Raw genomic sequence first — 16,420 nt, forward strand, 5'->3', positions numbered from 1 at the left:
CACTTATCACCTAGCTTCTCAGTAGGTACACGTTTGGCCTCTCTTAAGCAGAGAGTCAATCACAGCTTAAGATTTTATACAAGATCCCATTTTCAAGTTTGGGATTATTTCAGAAAATCTTTTTGCCTAGAAACAGTACTACTAGTAACACTTGAACTGGTTTGCCAGCACAACCTTTACCCTGTTAGAAATGATGCTGACTTCTACCTTCATGTAGCATACATAGTGTCCTGTGCGACAGTTGATTCCATGATGCACCAGCACCGCATATAAGGCGTAGAGGAGTGGTTCTCCACTTGACTGAGACATGTAGGCTCGGAGGTCCAAATACTCAGGATATTTTACCTCCTAGAGAAAGACCAAGAAGATAGAAAAATTACATCAGAGTACTTTGCGGACTAGCCAGAGAAAAACACTTCCAAAAAACAGAGACTGGAATTATATGAATATATCTCTTGATTCACTAAAAATAAGTCTTCCCATAAGCAACGTTTAATACTAGAAGTTGCAGACAACTGTTTTCTGATGAATTAGCCTTCTCAGAGGAAAGTATATGCTTCTTGTCAAGCAGGAACTTTACTGATATTAAGAGAAAAATGGAAAAAAGAGAAAATGAAAATAAAAGCAGACCATTTCTCTATATTCTTAAGGTATATTCTTAATATACCTTGTTGATCTTTCCACCTGTGAAATCTGCAAATCTTTTCAGTGATATTGTGAGAACGTTGGAAGAACGGTGTATGGTAAATCTCTTGGATGCAGGAACCATCTTTTTACACCTTAAAAACAAGCAGAGACAAGTGTTTGAAAGCATCTTCTTTTTCGCCCCCAAAACAAACTCCTTTTAATGTCTCACGCATGCTTATGCTATTTGAATGATATTTACTTGCATCATATGTTTGGTTTTTTCTTTTCATAAACCCATGCACTGCATGTCACGTTTGTTAATACAGAGAAGAAGGTAAGTTTTACCAACAACTCAGAGCATAGCGGGAACAGGAATCTCTCACGAAAGCGTATTACCAGGGAGTTATAAAATATAAACAAAAAATATTAAAAATGAGTTATATATAAGACTAATAACAGCAATGGAAAAAGTACTGTACATGTGCAAGGCCTTTCCTTTTAAACTCACAAAAAGACGGAAAATTCTGGCTTTAAGTGTGACTGAACCGATCACACCTCAAAGAGCACATTAAGGAAGGACCATGCAATTCAGATGTGAGGTGCTATTACAGTTCTTTCTCTTCCTCAGACATCACTTATGAGAATCCTGAATACGCTGCATGTTGCTTTCTAGGATCCGCAGGCTAAGACGAACCTGGGATTAAATTGCTTTAATAACCTATTGGACGCTCTTGATTCGACACCCTAATTTCCTTAGTATCCAACAACAAGAAGTGGATACTGCATTTTTCATTTAGAGGGGTCAGGCATGAATCCTACAGAACTGAGCCGGGCACTCTGTGCTTTTCTGAGGGGACGTTTGACTAACAACTTGTTTTGCCAAACCATCTTATGCAAATGTTCAATTGTTTCTCACATACGTAGAAACATCTTACATATTGATCAGCACAGAGAGCGCCTGAACTCAATAGGCTTTCCCTGTGCACGGGTTAGGCTTAAGGGAGCTCATTTCAGACATTAGTCCACATCGACAGGTTTCACAGTTCAAGAGCTGTGCAAGACGCTGTTTAGTGAGCCAGCACAGGCTGCTAACATTCATTACCACAGAGCCAGCTCACATTCCCTGACACTCAATCTAACTTTGTTTCACAGTGAACGCTAGGACCTGCAGGAACCTGCTGCTGCCTTCCACTCCAAATCATTCTCCACAGCTCCTTGCTTCAGCTCACCACTACTTACTGGGCATGTCTTTTCACTTCTGCCAATATGAATATTTCAGCATGCAGCTACACGCCTAGGAAGCTTGACAAGCCATGGTGCAGACAATGCTACGAGAAAAGTCCAATATCAGCTAATAGCCACTCTTCTTAGATTTCCAAAACAGATGTAACGTTTTCAAGTTTGGGATTATTTCCGTGCACCAGTTGTTTAAACAAAATGAAGCAACAACAACAACAACGAAGCTGCGTCTCCTTATTTCTAAATGAAGTTAAAAGATAACTTATGCTCTAAGTCATGCAATACATAAAACTAATATCTAGCATTAAGACATAATTAGTTAATAATCTCACTCGCTACATTTGTAGCAATTCTCTCCATCCAGCTCTTCAGGTTTCACAAATAGTTCTAGAGCTCTGGTAACAGATGAAACCGCCTAGAGGAGCGAGAGAGAAGAGCGTAAAGTCACTGTAAATTCAAAATTCCAGAGACGCACTAGGAGTTTATAAGAGAACCTGACTAATACATACTTAAGCGATCTACTATGAGCACTGTCAAGAAGGAGGCAGAAAGAGCATGCTCAGCGTTTACCTCACCTGGAAGTCATTTTACTTTGAAACAAATCATTTTCCAGTAACGCAGACAGCATCTATAGTGTGCTTTCTCATCAATACTGGCAACAAATCCAGCAGTCTAACAATTAGATGTATATTGAGGTAGAACAACAAAGAAGTTATGACAGTATCATAATTTGTGCAGACATAAAATTCTTTCCGCTTAAACCCAATGCAAATTTGGAGACTCTTTACATGGCTTCCATCAGCGCATTCCTCTATATTCTTAAACCTATAATAGCAGGGAAAAAAAGAAAAAGACAAAAAAAAAAAAAAAAAACAAAAAGGAGAAAAAAAGCAGGATTTTTACATAGTACATATTTTTACATATTACATAGTTTACATATCCCTCCACATGCTGTTCTGAATAATAGCCAAAATATTCATAGCCACTGTATTTGTTCTCCCCACACCGCTGAAAAAACAACATTTGAAACATATTTTTCAAAACATATTTTAATATCCAGCAGACTGTTCAGTCATCAAGCATTTAAAGACTGTTTTAGATAATCTCTAGATTAATCTAAAAGGAATCCCATAAACATGCTGCAGCCGCTTACCTTTAATATACTCGCTGGATGCGATGTTTCTTCCTTTCACCTGCACTGGAAGGCTTCCCTTCCTTGTGAGGTTGTTTACTGCCCTCACTTCTGCATTGCTCTCATAAAGAGCCATCTGGAGGATGGGATTCTTCCTTCTTCTCCCGGGTTTTCTTCTGGAAACGAGGATCTAAGTGTTCCAAGAAGCCTTTCACTTTCCTGATGTTTCTCCTTTTTCTTCTTTTTGTTACGCTTGCGATTGGCATTGTCAAAGTGGAGCGCAGAGAAATACAAATCATAAAGTCTGAAAGAAACATGCAAGTTAAAAAGAGAAAAAAAGATGTGGCACTTGTTGCATACAGGAAACTTTATTTATTTTACCACAGGGGATGATTTGCCGCATGTCAGCTATTTTGTGGTACTTTGTGCACATGTAACTTCCTTTAGATGCAGCAAACTTAAGCCCTCAGATTGAAGGACCATAGGTCCTGGTTGGTACACAGATCATTAACAATGGTTAGCTCTGGAATATGTGCAAGTAAAAAAAAAAAAATATTTTAACCTAATCCAGAATGGTGTGCAGATGTGATTCGAACTACGTGGTCCAAAGCTAGTGCTCTGACACAATTCAGCAATACCTTTCCTGTCTTCACTGATCAACCTAATGATCCCCAGTCATGATCCCCAGCCAGATTATGCTATCTAAATAACTCAGAAACTATGAAAAAAAAAAACAAAACATGAGAAGCACCCAGAAAAGAATTAGGAAAAAAAATGCTGATTAGGCTGGAATCCCTGCTTACTTGGAATCCTTCTCTCCCTGTTTATCTTCAGACTTCTTTTTCTTCTAGAACTTCTTATATTTTTTCATGTTTTCACCACCTAAAACCTCCTTTTCTACCTTTCTGCGTTGCCTTTCTATTTCACTTTCACTACCTTCTGCACGAGTATATTGTCTTTTTCTGTTTCCTTCTTTTGCCTTTTTCTGGCGACAGTTCTCCAAATGAGCTGACACAGGTGGAAGTGCATGTCTCTCACGCGAATGTTTTCCACAATGTTGCTGAGCTACTGAGCAACGATGTGAGTCTGCTCTGGGTGTGCTAAAGTGATGTACATCTTCCTCTCGCAAGAGGGAACCGTGAGGCCATCTGCTTTTGTAATGATAACGCTTATGTGACCTGCTGGAGTAAGTCTGAGTCAATTTGTCAAAGTCTTTATCACCGTGAGAGAACTTTCTCTCTCTACTGTCTCCTGCTGCATGAGGTGAATAGTAATCCTTGTAATAGCTACATTTTTCCCATTTCCGTGGTTCATCTTGATAGTATCTTTCTCTGCTCCAACTTCTTTCCCCTTTGGAATGGTAATATCTAGCGCTATCTTGTTCTGATCTTCCTCTGCTTCGAGATCTGTACTTTGAATATTTTACTGGTCTTCTGCCATTATCAGGGCTGTTCCTTTCACTATGGGAAGATCTGTACCTCCTTCCCTCCCAATACTCCTGCTTGCGACGCTTTTGCTTAACAACTTCCACACTCCCAGAGCACCTTCTCTTGCTGGAATGACCATCTTTTTGACTCTCCTTCTCTTCAGTAGGAGAATGTTCCCTCTTTCTCTGGTAACGCTCTTTGTCAGTTTTTTTAGTCTCGTCCTTTGTATCTTGGCATCTATCTGTAATAGCTAAGGAGGAAAGGTTTTTAGAACTACATTCACTGTCAGACTTTAGAGGGGAAGTTTGCCGCAATTTCTCACCAGTCTCAGAAGACTCTTTGATGTAGAAAACATTTTCTTCTGAAATCAGTTCATGTTCTTTTGATCTTCTTGGTTTCTCCTTGTCTCCACGGTCATCACATTGGTACTGTTCAAGGTATTCATCATTCTCAGTAGATTTCGGAGGTCCCGGGACACTGCACAAAATAAAAACACGTTTCCGTCTCCCTCCACCTGCTGCTCTGAGAAAAAAGGGGTGGGGGCGACGGGGGAACAGCCAATGTTTCTCCAGATAATGGAGAAAAATGGAAAAACATTCTATGAAGAAACACAAGTTCTCCGCGAGGCACCAGCCTGCATCAGAGTGCTATGCACAGTGTCGATCATTAGTTCTGTTCGCAACACTGGCCATACAGTACGGAATTCTACTGATTTAAATCCTTCCATTAAATAGTATTAGTAGACAGATAAAACCGCAATGAACTTCCATAAAATCTTGTCTTAATCAGACTGTGCTCATTTTACCTTATTTCCTCTGACAAGCTGTTCAGCTGGCTGGCCGTGAGGGATTCCATGATGACTTCTCGAGGGACTGGAGGCATAGCTCCAGGCATCTGCAACTAAAACGCACAAGTCAGCAGACAGAAAAAATACCATTTGTGCTGAGGACTAGTCTTCTCAGAATTTCTACATTAAATGCTAAGCAAGACCGCTTTGGGTTGTATGCATTACCTACACTTCAAAGATAACGCCAACTCACCTCCCAAAATCTACTTTATGAAACTTAAGAATTTTTATCTCAGCTCAGCTTAAGCTGACAAGTTCTAATGTCAGCTCAGCTCTGCAAATTCTAATGGCATAATATCACAAAGGGTTACGATCAAATTTGTGCTGTGTTTTCTCAGCATTTCGCCTGAATTAGGAACATGATAAACACTCCCGAATACATCGTGGGTGAGAAATTCTCGATGGAGCAAACTACTATGTTTCAAGCAATCCATTTGTTTTAGAAAAGAACATCTCACAAGGTTTAACAGGTTCAACTTGGCAAGTGGAATCATCAAGTTTCAGTCCGTTTTCTTTAGATTCATGAACTAAACTAATAGCAGCATTCAGTGAATCAGTTTTTGGCAGCTCATGCTGGGATCTTCCTTCATCAGCATTCTGACAGGAAGAATGGGAATTCTGCAATGTACGGACTACCTTTCCAACCAAACTTCCACATTGCATTGCAATTCCTTTTAAATAAGCCCTTTGACTCCTCCTCAGATTTTCCTGAAGATTCTGCACCGTAAGGGACTGTGTTATCAGAGCTGAGTTTAGGATTTCCATTCACCTTTGGCTCCACAAAAATTTTAGCAGAAATTCTTTTTTTTTTTTTTTGTATTTGTATTTGCTTCATTTGCTTTACCGAATTTGTGATTGTGGATGAAGGAACAGCCTTGTAGAGATCTTCATCCTCCACAGCACTGCTAAGACAGTCAGGCTGTGACACAGTCTGACGAGCAGGCAATTTATTGTGAATACTGATGGTGATCTTCTGGTTTTTTGACGTATCAGTAATTGAAGGCCTGGTAATCGCCTGTTTTTGAACACAGGCCATTGGTGGTGCTGAAGATGGCCTTTTTAGGGTGACACCAGTGGTATTTGCATCCTCTTTTATGGATCCATTTCCATTTAAACGACTTGAATTCTGTATTTAAAAAGAAGAAATTGCAAGACGGGTTAATGGAAACACTCCATTTAACATTTTTAAACATGTCATTCTCCTACTAAGTATTTCTACAAATGGTCTTAACACCTAAAAAGCAAAAAACACTGCCCTTAAAAGATAAATGCAAGTCCCATAAGTGTATTTAATTCCTGCTTTTGGTTTACTGCATATTGATATCAAATTAACATCATTTTTGAAAACCATCCAAACAACTTAACATTGCCTAAAGCTATTCCCAAATATATTTAGTTTCCCCTTTAAACATACCCCAAAAAGCCTGGAATAATTGTTCTGGTGCTCAGGAATAAGACAATTTGGTTTCCCTGTCTTAGCTAAAGTGACGTCGATAGGAAAAACAAGTCCTCTTTTAAATGATTCGAGGATTAGTACACTCTACTTAAATTGTCAAAGAGCGTAGCTCTCTGTGCTTTACAAAGCTGTCTAGGAGGTATAAACAATGGAGTCGCATGGCTGCGCAATTCAGCAGTAACCACTGTTTGAATGACTCTGGCTGTAGCATGAGGGCTGTGAAGAAAGCTGCAGCGTGGGAAGGAAAACAAAACAAAGATGCCAAAAACCAAACAAAAAACCCCACACCAAACCCCAAACCCACTGTCCGTTTGGTGCCATTATCTGCCCTCCCGCTTCCCTAAATTACCTTAATCATATGAGGAGGAAGTCGTGGTCCCAGAAATCCAGCCTGCTTACTGTTAGCCCCCCAGGGGGCTAATGAACCAGGGGGGAATGAACAGGGATAAGATGGTGCTGCTAAGTAAAAAGCACGTTCTCCGAGCGTCAAATCATAGCGCCTTCAGAAAAGAGCAGTGATCTCAGTTTAGTTTTTCTTTCGGCCTACTCTTGGATTAAATCCCATCTTACAATTTTATAGGAACAGTTCATACGACATGGAAGCCTTCTCTACAGAAGACTTAGCCAAGACTACAAACTGAAAAGTAGGTAACAGTCTTCCTACTATGACTATCACTTTCAGAGCAATAATTCATTCTTACACCACAGATGGCCTTCATTTCTCTCCTTCTCTAAATTAGCCAGCTACAGATAACACATATACAGCAATTTACACAAGTGCTGCAGTTTAAGGCCAAGCAACAAAAGATAATAAATGACAGAGAATTTCAGGTTAGACGGAACTGAGTTAGAGAAATAATCATCTTTTCCTGGGAGAGAAAGAAAAACACTTGCAAAAAGAAAAGTATCAATAACAGGAGAGTAAATCTCTTCTGAACACATTTGAATACTTGTTATTACCTGATATAAAAAAGTAAGTAAGCTTGCTGACCAAGAACTCTTTTAATGTCAGTACGGACTACTTTTGCATCATTCATCTGATACCAAAGTCCATTACCAGCCTGCAAATAAAGACAACGATATCTTTAGATGAATTGCATGTTTTCCAAATGAAATCACAGATAGCAATAAAATACACACGTGTCAAATAAACATATAATGAAATCTTTTTCCCTAGAAACAGTACTACTAGTAACACTTGAACTGGTTTGCCAGCACAACCTTTACCCTGTTAGAAATGATGCTGACTTCTACCTTTATGTAGCATACATAGTGTCCTGAGCGACAGTTGATACCATGATGCACCAGCACCGCATATAAGGCATAGATGAGTGGTTCTCCACTTGATTGAGACATGTAGGCTCGGAGGTCCAAATACTCAGGATATTTTACTTCCTAAAGAGAGACCAAGAAGATAGAAAAATTATATCAGAGTACTTCGCGGACTAGCCAGAGAAAAACACTTCCAAAAAACAGAGACTGGAATTATATGAATATATCTCTTGATTCACTAAAAATAAGTCTTCCCATAAGCAACGTTTAATACTAGAAGTTGCAGACAACTGTTTTCTGATGAATTAGCCTTCTCAGAGGAAAGTATATGCTTCTTGTCAAGCAGGAACTTTACTGATATTAAGAGAAAGAATAAGCCACAGTCGTTAGTCTACAATTATTGTCTGAAAATATTAACAACTTTCAGCTTTGGGGGATGTCCCATTACATGATGACAAAGTTGCATTACAGCGGGAAATATACCTTGTTGATCTTTCCACCTGTGAAATCTGCAAATCTTTTCAGTGATATTGTGAGAACGTTGGAAGAACGGTGTATGGTAAATCTCTTGGATGCAGGAACCATCTTTTTACACCTTGAAAACAAGCAGAGACAAGTGTTTGAAAGCATCATCTTTTTCGCCCTCAAAACAAACTCCTTTTAATGTCTCACGCATGCTTATGCTATTTGAATGATATTTACTTGCATCATATGTTTGGTTTTTTCTTTTCATAAACCCATGCACTGCATGTCACGTTTGTTAAGACAGAGAAGAAGGTAAGTTTTACCAACAACTCAGAGCACAGCGGGAACAGGATCTCTCACGAAAGCGTATTACCAGGGAGTTATAAAATATAAACAAAAAATATTAAAAATGAGTTATATATAAGACTAATAACAGTTATCAGCAATGGAAAAAGTACTGTACATGTGCAAGGCCTTTCCTTTTAAACTCACAAAAAGACGGAAAATTCTGGCTTTAAGTGTGACTGAACCGATCACACCTCAAAGAGCACATTAAGGAAGGACCATGCAATTCAGATGTGAGGTGCTATTACAGTTCTTTCTCTTCCTCAGACATCACTTATGAGAATCCTGAATACGCTGCATGTTGCTTTCTAGGATCCGCAGGCTAAGACGAACCTGGGATTAAATTGCTTTAATAACCTATTGGACGCTCTTGATTCGACACCCTAATTTCCTTAGTATCCAACAACAAGAAGTGGATACTGCATTTTTCATTTAGAGGGGTCAGGCATGAATCCTACAGAACTGAGCCGGGCACTCTGTGCTTTTCTGAGGGGATGTTTGACTAACAGCTTGTTTTGCCAAACCATCTTATGCAAATGTTCAATTGTTTCTCACATACGTAGAAACATCTTACATATTGATCAGCACAGAGAGCGCCTGGACTCAATAGGCTTTCCCTGTGCACGGGTTAGGCTTAAGGGAGCTCATTTCAGGCATTAGTTCACATCGACAGGTTTCACAGTTCAAGAGCTGTGCAAGACGCTGTTTAGTGAGCCAGCACAGGCTGCTAACATTCATTACCACAGAGCCAGCTCACATTCCCTGACACTCAATCTAACTTTGTTTCACAGTGAACGCTGGGACCTGTAGGAACCTGCTGCTGCCTTCCACTCCAAATCATTCTCCATAGCTCCTTGCTTCAGCTCACCACTACTACGAAATGAAGCAACAACAACAACAACAACAAAGCTGCGTCTCCTTATTTCTAAATGAAGTTAAAGGATAACTTACGCTCTAAGTCATGCAATATATAAAACCAATATCTAGTATTAAGACATAATTAGTAATGATCTTACTCGCTACATTTATAGCAATTCTCTCCATCCAGCTCTTCAGGTTTCACAAATAGTTCTAGAGCTCTGGTAACAGATGAAACCGCCTAGAGGAGCGAGAGAGAAGAGCGTAAAGTCACTGTAAATTCAAAATTCCAGAGACGCACTAGGAGTTTATAAGAGAACCTGACTAATACATACTTAAGCGATCTACTATGAGCACTGTCAAGAAGGAGGCAGAAAGAGCATGCTCAGCGTTTACCTCACCTGGAAGTCATTCTACTTTGAAACAAATCATTTTCCAGTAACGCAGACAGCATCTATAGTGTGCTTTCTCATCAATACTGGCAACAAATCCAACAGTCTAACAATTAGACGTATATTGAGGTAGAACAACAAAGAAGTGTGACAGTATTATACTTTGTGCAGCAATAAAATTCTTTCCCCTTAAACCCAATGCAGACGTGGAGACTATTTACAGGGGTTCCACAGAAGGACAAAGTCCAATCCACTTTCTAACCACCACCAAGCTCTTATATTTTAACATTGTACGTGGTTTGGTTTTTTAAGTTAAACAAGTTTAATTTAGAAAGTTATACATGTACTTAAACATCATGAATTATATTTACAAAACCTCCTACCTTTACATCCAAAGTGATATCAAGAAATGCCTCATACGTATCCGAAACTGCTTTGCAATTCAAGCACTTCACTGGAAGCAAAATATAAATGCTTAACAACACGTGAAGGAGACTAACTGTCCACATTCAAGTTGTCGATAGATACTACTTCAGACAAACTACAGACTGCTTTACTACCGACAAAAGACACAGATCAGTTCTAAGGACAGGAATATTTTTAAAAGTACCTCTTGATCTTAGAAATCCTCCAAATATTTGATGAATGATGGTGGTAGCTTGAGAAGATCTGTCCAATCTGGAAATAAATTATAATCAGACCTCAGAAGATTTAAGGCACACAGTTAACTCTTCAAAGAGTTTTATGAAAACCAAGGATGACCTAGACTTTCAGTTTTGATAGTAAATAAAGGCCTAAAAGGTGCTAGAGAACGTATAAAAGTGAATTTGTTTATGCTTACTTGGTGCTTCCATTCAAGCACGCTTCCTGCATAGCATCAACAGTATAGCGCAAGAACTCGTGTGCGTCTTCTTGACTGCCAAAACGGAAATGTTGTCCTATTCCTAAATAAGAAGATGATAGTATTCACCTCATTTAAAAATGAAGTAATTCTCCTGTTTCTAAAATCTCTCTTCTTTACAGTGTTAAAACCATTTATACACATCAAATAATTATTTGAAGATTACAAGATGCTGAAAAAGAAACACATCTGAAGCCACTTACGACTGAGATTATTGATAACACGCGTAGGCTCGATGGCATCAACAGTGCAACGCAGGGCCTGGTTAATGTGAGTCTCCATCGTGCACATCATGCAAAAATCTTGTTCACGACCTGAAGAGTGAAAGAAGAAAGCATCCCAGTCTAGCGAAACAGACATAACTACAAACAAACATATAAGTAACATTTAAACTATAGATACAATATCCACTCTCCTTGTCCCAACAGTCTCCTAACATTTCATTTCACACAACTTTATAGAATAAAAATATCCATTAAGCCTGTATTCAAGTGCATTTTGTGATGAGAAATCTAAAAGACTACTGCAAAGTCACGTTTGTAAAGGCTGACAGGAATGTGAACTCCACAGGTTGCAAAATGTATGAGGAAAGAATATTTGACCTTGATGATACAGCATTAAGAGAACGTGGGTTATTTTCAGCACAGTGCTGTCAGGTGAGCTTCATGATACAGAGCTACGAGTCCTTTGGGAGAAAGGAAAAATTACAGTAATGTATGTAATAGTACTTCTGCCCTCCTTTTTTCAACAGGATTCTTAACTGAAACGATTTCTATATACAGGAAGAAAACAGTTAAATTTCTAGGTATCGATACAAAGATACCAGCCTAAAAAGCATACAGGTTTAGTACAACATTTACTTTATAGTACAACATTTTATTTAGGACAAAATCAGTCCAGATTTTAATACAGTCCCACAAAAAAATCTAGTCGTGTTCATAACAGCTCATATTGCTTTCTAGGTTTTTTTTTTTTTTTTTTTTTTTTTTAATTGGTTCAACAACGAACAGACCATTTATTGTAGTGCATTATGGAACCTCGGCTGTGCAGACTAAAGACCTATGATGCCAACATCCTAAATTTTATTGCCTTTCTAGCAGCAGGAAGCCCAAATAGCCCAAATGCCAAATGTTCATTAAATGCATTACTGTCCAATGCACTTCATTATTCCCATGAAGCAAGAAAAGATCCTTTTAAAAAAACAAACAAACAAACAAACAAAAAAAACACATGGTACATTAAACGCACTCCATATGCTATTCCGAGCCCACTGCTAATACAATGCTCAAAGCCAGCTTCTACAGGTAAAATCAGGCAAGTAAGTTTGTCTCACAGAATCACTGCTGTTCTTTCACCTTCACAGCTATCCAACAGATTTAAAATACTGTTAGAAAGTACTCACATGACTGGCTGTGCTCAAGAGAAAGCATGTAATTGGCAAGTGGGGGGGTGTAGGTCAAACACTGTAGAGTAGCATTAAGAAAACACGTGTTGCCAAGATTGTACAGGCCAACTCCAACACTTTGTGTTTCTTGCCAATCCATACGTATCTTCTCAGGTGGAAAAAGAATCCTTTGTGGCGGAGCAATTCCATCATTAACAACTGCAAGAAAGTTATATTTAAAAAGAGATTTTGTTTGTTTGTTTCTAAGAAAGGTATTAAGTATATATAGGTATAGTGAATATATAAAGTATATATAGGCATAGTAAAAATACTATTCTGCGGGAGCACCTAGAGGAACTAGCTACAATCCAAAACAGAAAAACTTATTGCAGACACCTTTAATACCGCCATATTCAAATTGGCTGGTCAACACAACGTTTTGGGAAAAAAAAAGTTTAGTCAACCATTTTAATTTTTCTAAGGCAAGGCTAACTGCCATCCTGTTTTTAGTATCTAACGCCAAGTTCCTCTCCAGCTATAATCTTTAACCTGATTACCTCAACTACTGCTTTTTTCCTTATTATAACTTCAACCACAAACTTAGACTTGAAATTATATGGTAATAAATGCAAGGACAATGTAAAAACAAATAACTAGGAATGACGGTACCCCTACAAATATCAGATCTTTTCCTGAGCAATCTTAGCATTCAAAAACCTGTGAATAATGGAACATGTGAATAGCAACAATCAAACACTTTTCTTTGCAAAACAGAAAAGATATGGATGAATCTGTGCATTACAAAATGCTCCCCATATTTCTCTGTCGACTGTAAATATATCAAAATTAATTTCTGTAACGTCAGTCACTTCAGTTGCCTTAGGAGAATCGCTTTGGAAGTCTTTATTCACAGTAGTCCCGTTCTCTATCAGTGCAACAAGTAAGAACTGCACTTTCTACTTTTGTTTTGAAGAAAACGGAGGCAGGATAAAGCGCACACTTACTTAGATCTCTTTGGGCAAAAGGCTTAGATTTTTCAGAGGATCTACAATAAATAGCACCTCCACGTCCTTGGGCCACAGAGACTTGGCTTGAATCTTCCGCAGGTGGTATCCGGCCCCAGTTTGCGGTGCGTGACATCGGTTTTTTAGTACTCGGTTTCTTGGATTTGCCAGACCGCCTTGAAGATGGCTTTTTAGACTTTGAAGATTTGGGCTTGTTAACTATGGTCATTGTTCTCATCTGCGACAGAGACAAATGTTCTGGCTGACGTAAGAATACCAAGAAGCATTCCAAGAAGAAAAGAGTAGTAGAAGTCCTGTCACTTAATCTCAAAGAAACGGCCTTGAAGAACTAAATTGCTGGTATGAATGATTTAAAAGGAATCCCCAAACTAAACACACAAAGGAAAAATTTCCATCAAAACTCTATCAGTATTACTTTTAGCTTCTGCAGAACTAGTGGCTGATGCCATTTCTTTCACTTTCGTAGGATTTTAATCCATTACAACTCTGGAGTCTTTTTAATATAAAAATGCAAATGACATTCTCTGAGGGGAATCAGTTATTTATTGCATTTTTGGAGCTTTGCAATTATCTATTAATTATTACCTATTATCTAATAGATAATGGTTGCGATTTATATATAATTGTTGCTCACGCTAGTAATGGAGCACTATTACTTTACTGCCTGCGCTTTTCTGCTTCGTGTGCACAAAGGTACCTGCATTTCGCTGCTACTTTACTTCTGTCTTTCCAGGGCTCACCCTCTACCTCACTGTCTACTGCACCAGTCATGATGGCTTGGTTGTGATTCTATAATGAGCCTAGCTTTTGAATACACTTTTTCTGGGCGTCACTTTGTGATAGCAAGTTAATTTGTGAGGGCTTATCACCTATGACCTGCTTCTCAGTAGGTACACGTTTGGCCTCTGTTAAGCAGAGAGTCAATCACAGCTTAAGATTTTGTCCAAGATGCCATTCACGAAACTGAGTTTAACCTTGACAGAACTGAGTTTAACCTTTAAACCTGAAGCTCCGTTAAAGAATAAAGCAGCACCCAAGCCAGGAAACAGAAGTTAATCGTCACTTTACCCTGAAACGCACGTAAAGCCGGTGAGCTATTCTGTGCTGGCAGGATTGCTGCCGGGATGGCCGACGAGGCGGCGGGCACAGGGGGCCACAGGTCCTGCTCCCCGGGGCCACAGGTCCTGTCACAGGGGGCTGCCGGGGGTCTCCAGGCGCCGGGAACAGCGGCAACAGCGGGGACAGAGGGGACAGCAGCGACAGCAGCCGCCACCTCAGCCGAGGCCGTCTCCACAACTGCCACAACGGCCTCGGAACGCCGCCCAACTCGGAGCTCCAGCGTGACGCCTTTTCAACCTGGCCGCGGTGCTCACGGCTAAAAGCAGAGCGTTTCCTCCGGCGTGTCTTTACTGTCGGTGCCGGACCGGCCCTCACCCCGAGCTCTCCCTGCCGGGAGGGCTTTGCGGTTGGGGTTTCCCTCCCGCCGCCGCCGCGGGCAGGCCCCGCGCGCAAGCTGTCCGCGCTGGGGAGCGGCATGTCGCCCGCGGCGAGAGCCCGAGGGCGCGACACGAAAAAGCCCCGACACGAAAAAGCCCCGACGTGCGGGCGAGGCGGCGGGGAGACGGCTCTGAGGGAGCGGCCGCTTCGCCCCGCCGTCCTCCTCCCCTCCCGGGCCGCCCCGCCGAGCCCCGTGCGCCTCAGGTGCTGCCCTGAGAGGGCGCTCGGGCACTGGGACAGCTGCCCAGGGCAGTGGTCGTGGCACCGAGCCTGACGGGGGTCCAGAAGTGTTTGAACAATGCTCTCAGACATAGGCTCTGCTTTTGGGGTGGTCCTGTGTGGAGCCAGGAGTTGGACTCGCTCATTATTGTGAGCCCTTTCCACCTTGGGATGTTCTCTGATTCTAGGTCAGCAATCCATTATCTGATGAGAGGTGTGGAGTCATTCGAAGGGAAGAGAGACCAAAACACTTCTGGTTTCCAGAAGCGGGTATTTGGTAACCAAACCGATGATTCCTTTTCTTCTAGAGCGAGTAGCAGCAGGGATCCGCTTTACAATAGGCTGGCAACAAGGAAACGAAGAATTGCAAACAAGACGTAGGACTTGAGCAGCAGCTTGTATACATGCATCAGCTTATAAATGAGCACACAGCTGAGCGATAATGCAAAAATTGGACAAACTAAGTGAAGACGTTAACTGTAAATTTTATAGGTATACACTTTACTATGACGTAAGAACTGGGCAAGACCTTTCAGGGAAAAGAGTTGTTGGCATGTAATTTGAAGTAAGCTTCAAATCCCAGAGGATGATTTTGTTGGAACTTTATTCAGCTGAAAACGTGGAAGCCTTGTTTCTGCTTGTGTTAGTTACAGCTCCAGTTTACTTTGGTTGGGAGGGAAGGCATTCCAGGCTAATGTGCTGTACCTGTTCCTTCAGCTCGTTGTCCATAAACGGAGGAGCAAATGAAATTCTTTGAATCTCCATTAAATGCAGCACTACAAAGCGGAGTAGAGGGCGATTTGGCACTTAATTTTTCTGTAAGCAGAAAACCCAACAGAATCTCCACAACAGTTTTCAAATCTTGTCCCGCAGTAAATGACCAGCTGAGTGAAGCTTGCATTTAGAGTATGTGCTCCTACGTTAGAGGGAAATAGCTTTTCCTCTTCAGAAGTGCAACTGAGTGGTGAACTGGCAGCTACGTAGGGAACTAGTTGTGCCAAAGGGTTTGTGTTGAAGGCACAGAAAAATATGCAGGTCCCAACAGTAAAGGATTGTCTGTAGGCATCACACTGAGTACAGATGTTGTCCGTGAGTTCGTGCCCAGTGCACCGCGCCAATAAGCACCCAGAGTCGGAATGCACACCAAGGTCTTTTAATTACATAATTAATTACAGAACTCTCCAGAGTCAGGTACTTGGCTATCTTTCGCAAAGCAAGCACACCTCTGACTCGAATCACCGTCATTCATACACAGGAAACTTGTGAAAACTCTCTCTTTGGCTCCTTTTGATTGGTTATTACAGCTCACCTAACTTTTCTCTACTGAGCTTGCG

The 16,420-nt window shown here is 40.5% G+C and overlaps 1 protein-coding gene across 5 annotated transcripts; it reads right to left on the reverse strand.

Moving 5' to 3' along the window:
• Window positions 1-763: 763 nt before the first annotated feature.
• On the reverse strand, window positions 764-15,897 carry LOC136791074 (ubiquitin carboxyl-terminal hydrolase 42-like). 5 transcript variants are annotated; one of them, XR_010832316.1, is made up of 19 exons: window positions 14,439-15,896; window positions 13,350-13,611; window positions 12,364-12,564; window positions 11,165-11,275; window positions 10,902-11,004; window positions 10,671-10,738; window positions 10,444-10,514; window positions 9,827-9,909; window positions 8,484-8,595; window positions 7,983-8,123; window positions 7,689-7,789; window positions 7,078-7,228; window positions 6,117-6,398; window positions 5,231-5,325; window positions 4,748-4,902; window positions 3,020-3,302; window positions 2,442-2,691; window positions 1,867-1,955; window positions 764-779 (listed from the first exon to the last, which is right to left on the reverse strand). XR_010832316.1 is itself a non-coding variant. In XM_066999359.1 (17 exons), exons 1-16 carry the CDS (start codon window positions 15,177-15,179, stop codon window positions 3,846-3,848), a joined length of 3,507 nt encoding a protein of 1,168 aa, XP_066855460.1. In that variant the 5' UTR covers window positions 15,180-15,876; the 3' UTR covers window positions 3,160-3,302; window positions 3,802-3,845. The 5 variants fall into 5 exon arrangements, 2 of the variants coding, with proteins under 2 accessions (XP_066855460.1, XP_066855459.1); XR_010832315.1 differs by lacking the exons at window positions 764-779; window positions 1,867-1,955 and adding an exon at window positions 2,199-2,281; XR_010832317.1 differs by lacking the exons at window positions 764-779; window positions 1,867-1,955; window positions 2,442-2,691 and adding an exon at window positions 2,199-2,281 and having other exon boundaries at window positions 14,439-15,897.
• Between the last annotated feature and the right edge of the window lie 523 nt (window positions 15,898-16,420).

This window comes from Anser cygnoides, chromosome 6 (genome assembly GCF_040182565.1).
Source record: "Anser cygnoides isolate HZ-2024a breed goose chromosome 6, Taihu_goose_T2T_genome, whole genome shotgun sequence".
Classification (NCBI taxonomy): Eukaryota; Metazoa; Chordata; class Aves; order Anseriformes; family Anatidae; genus Anser; species Anser cygnoides.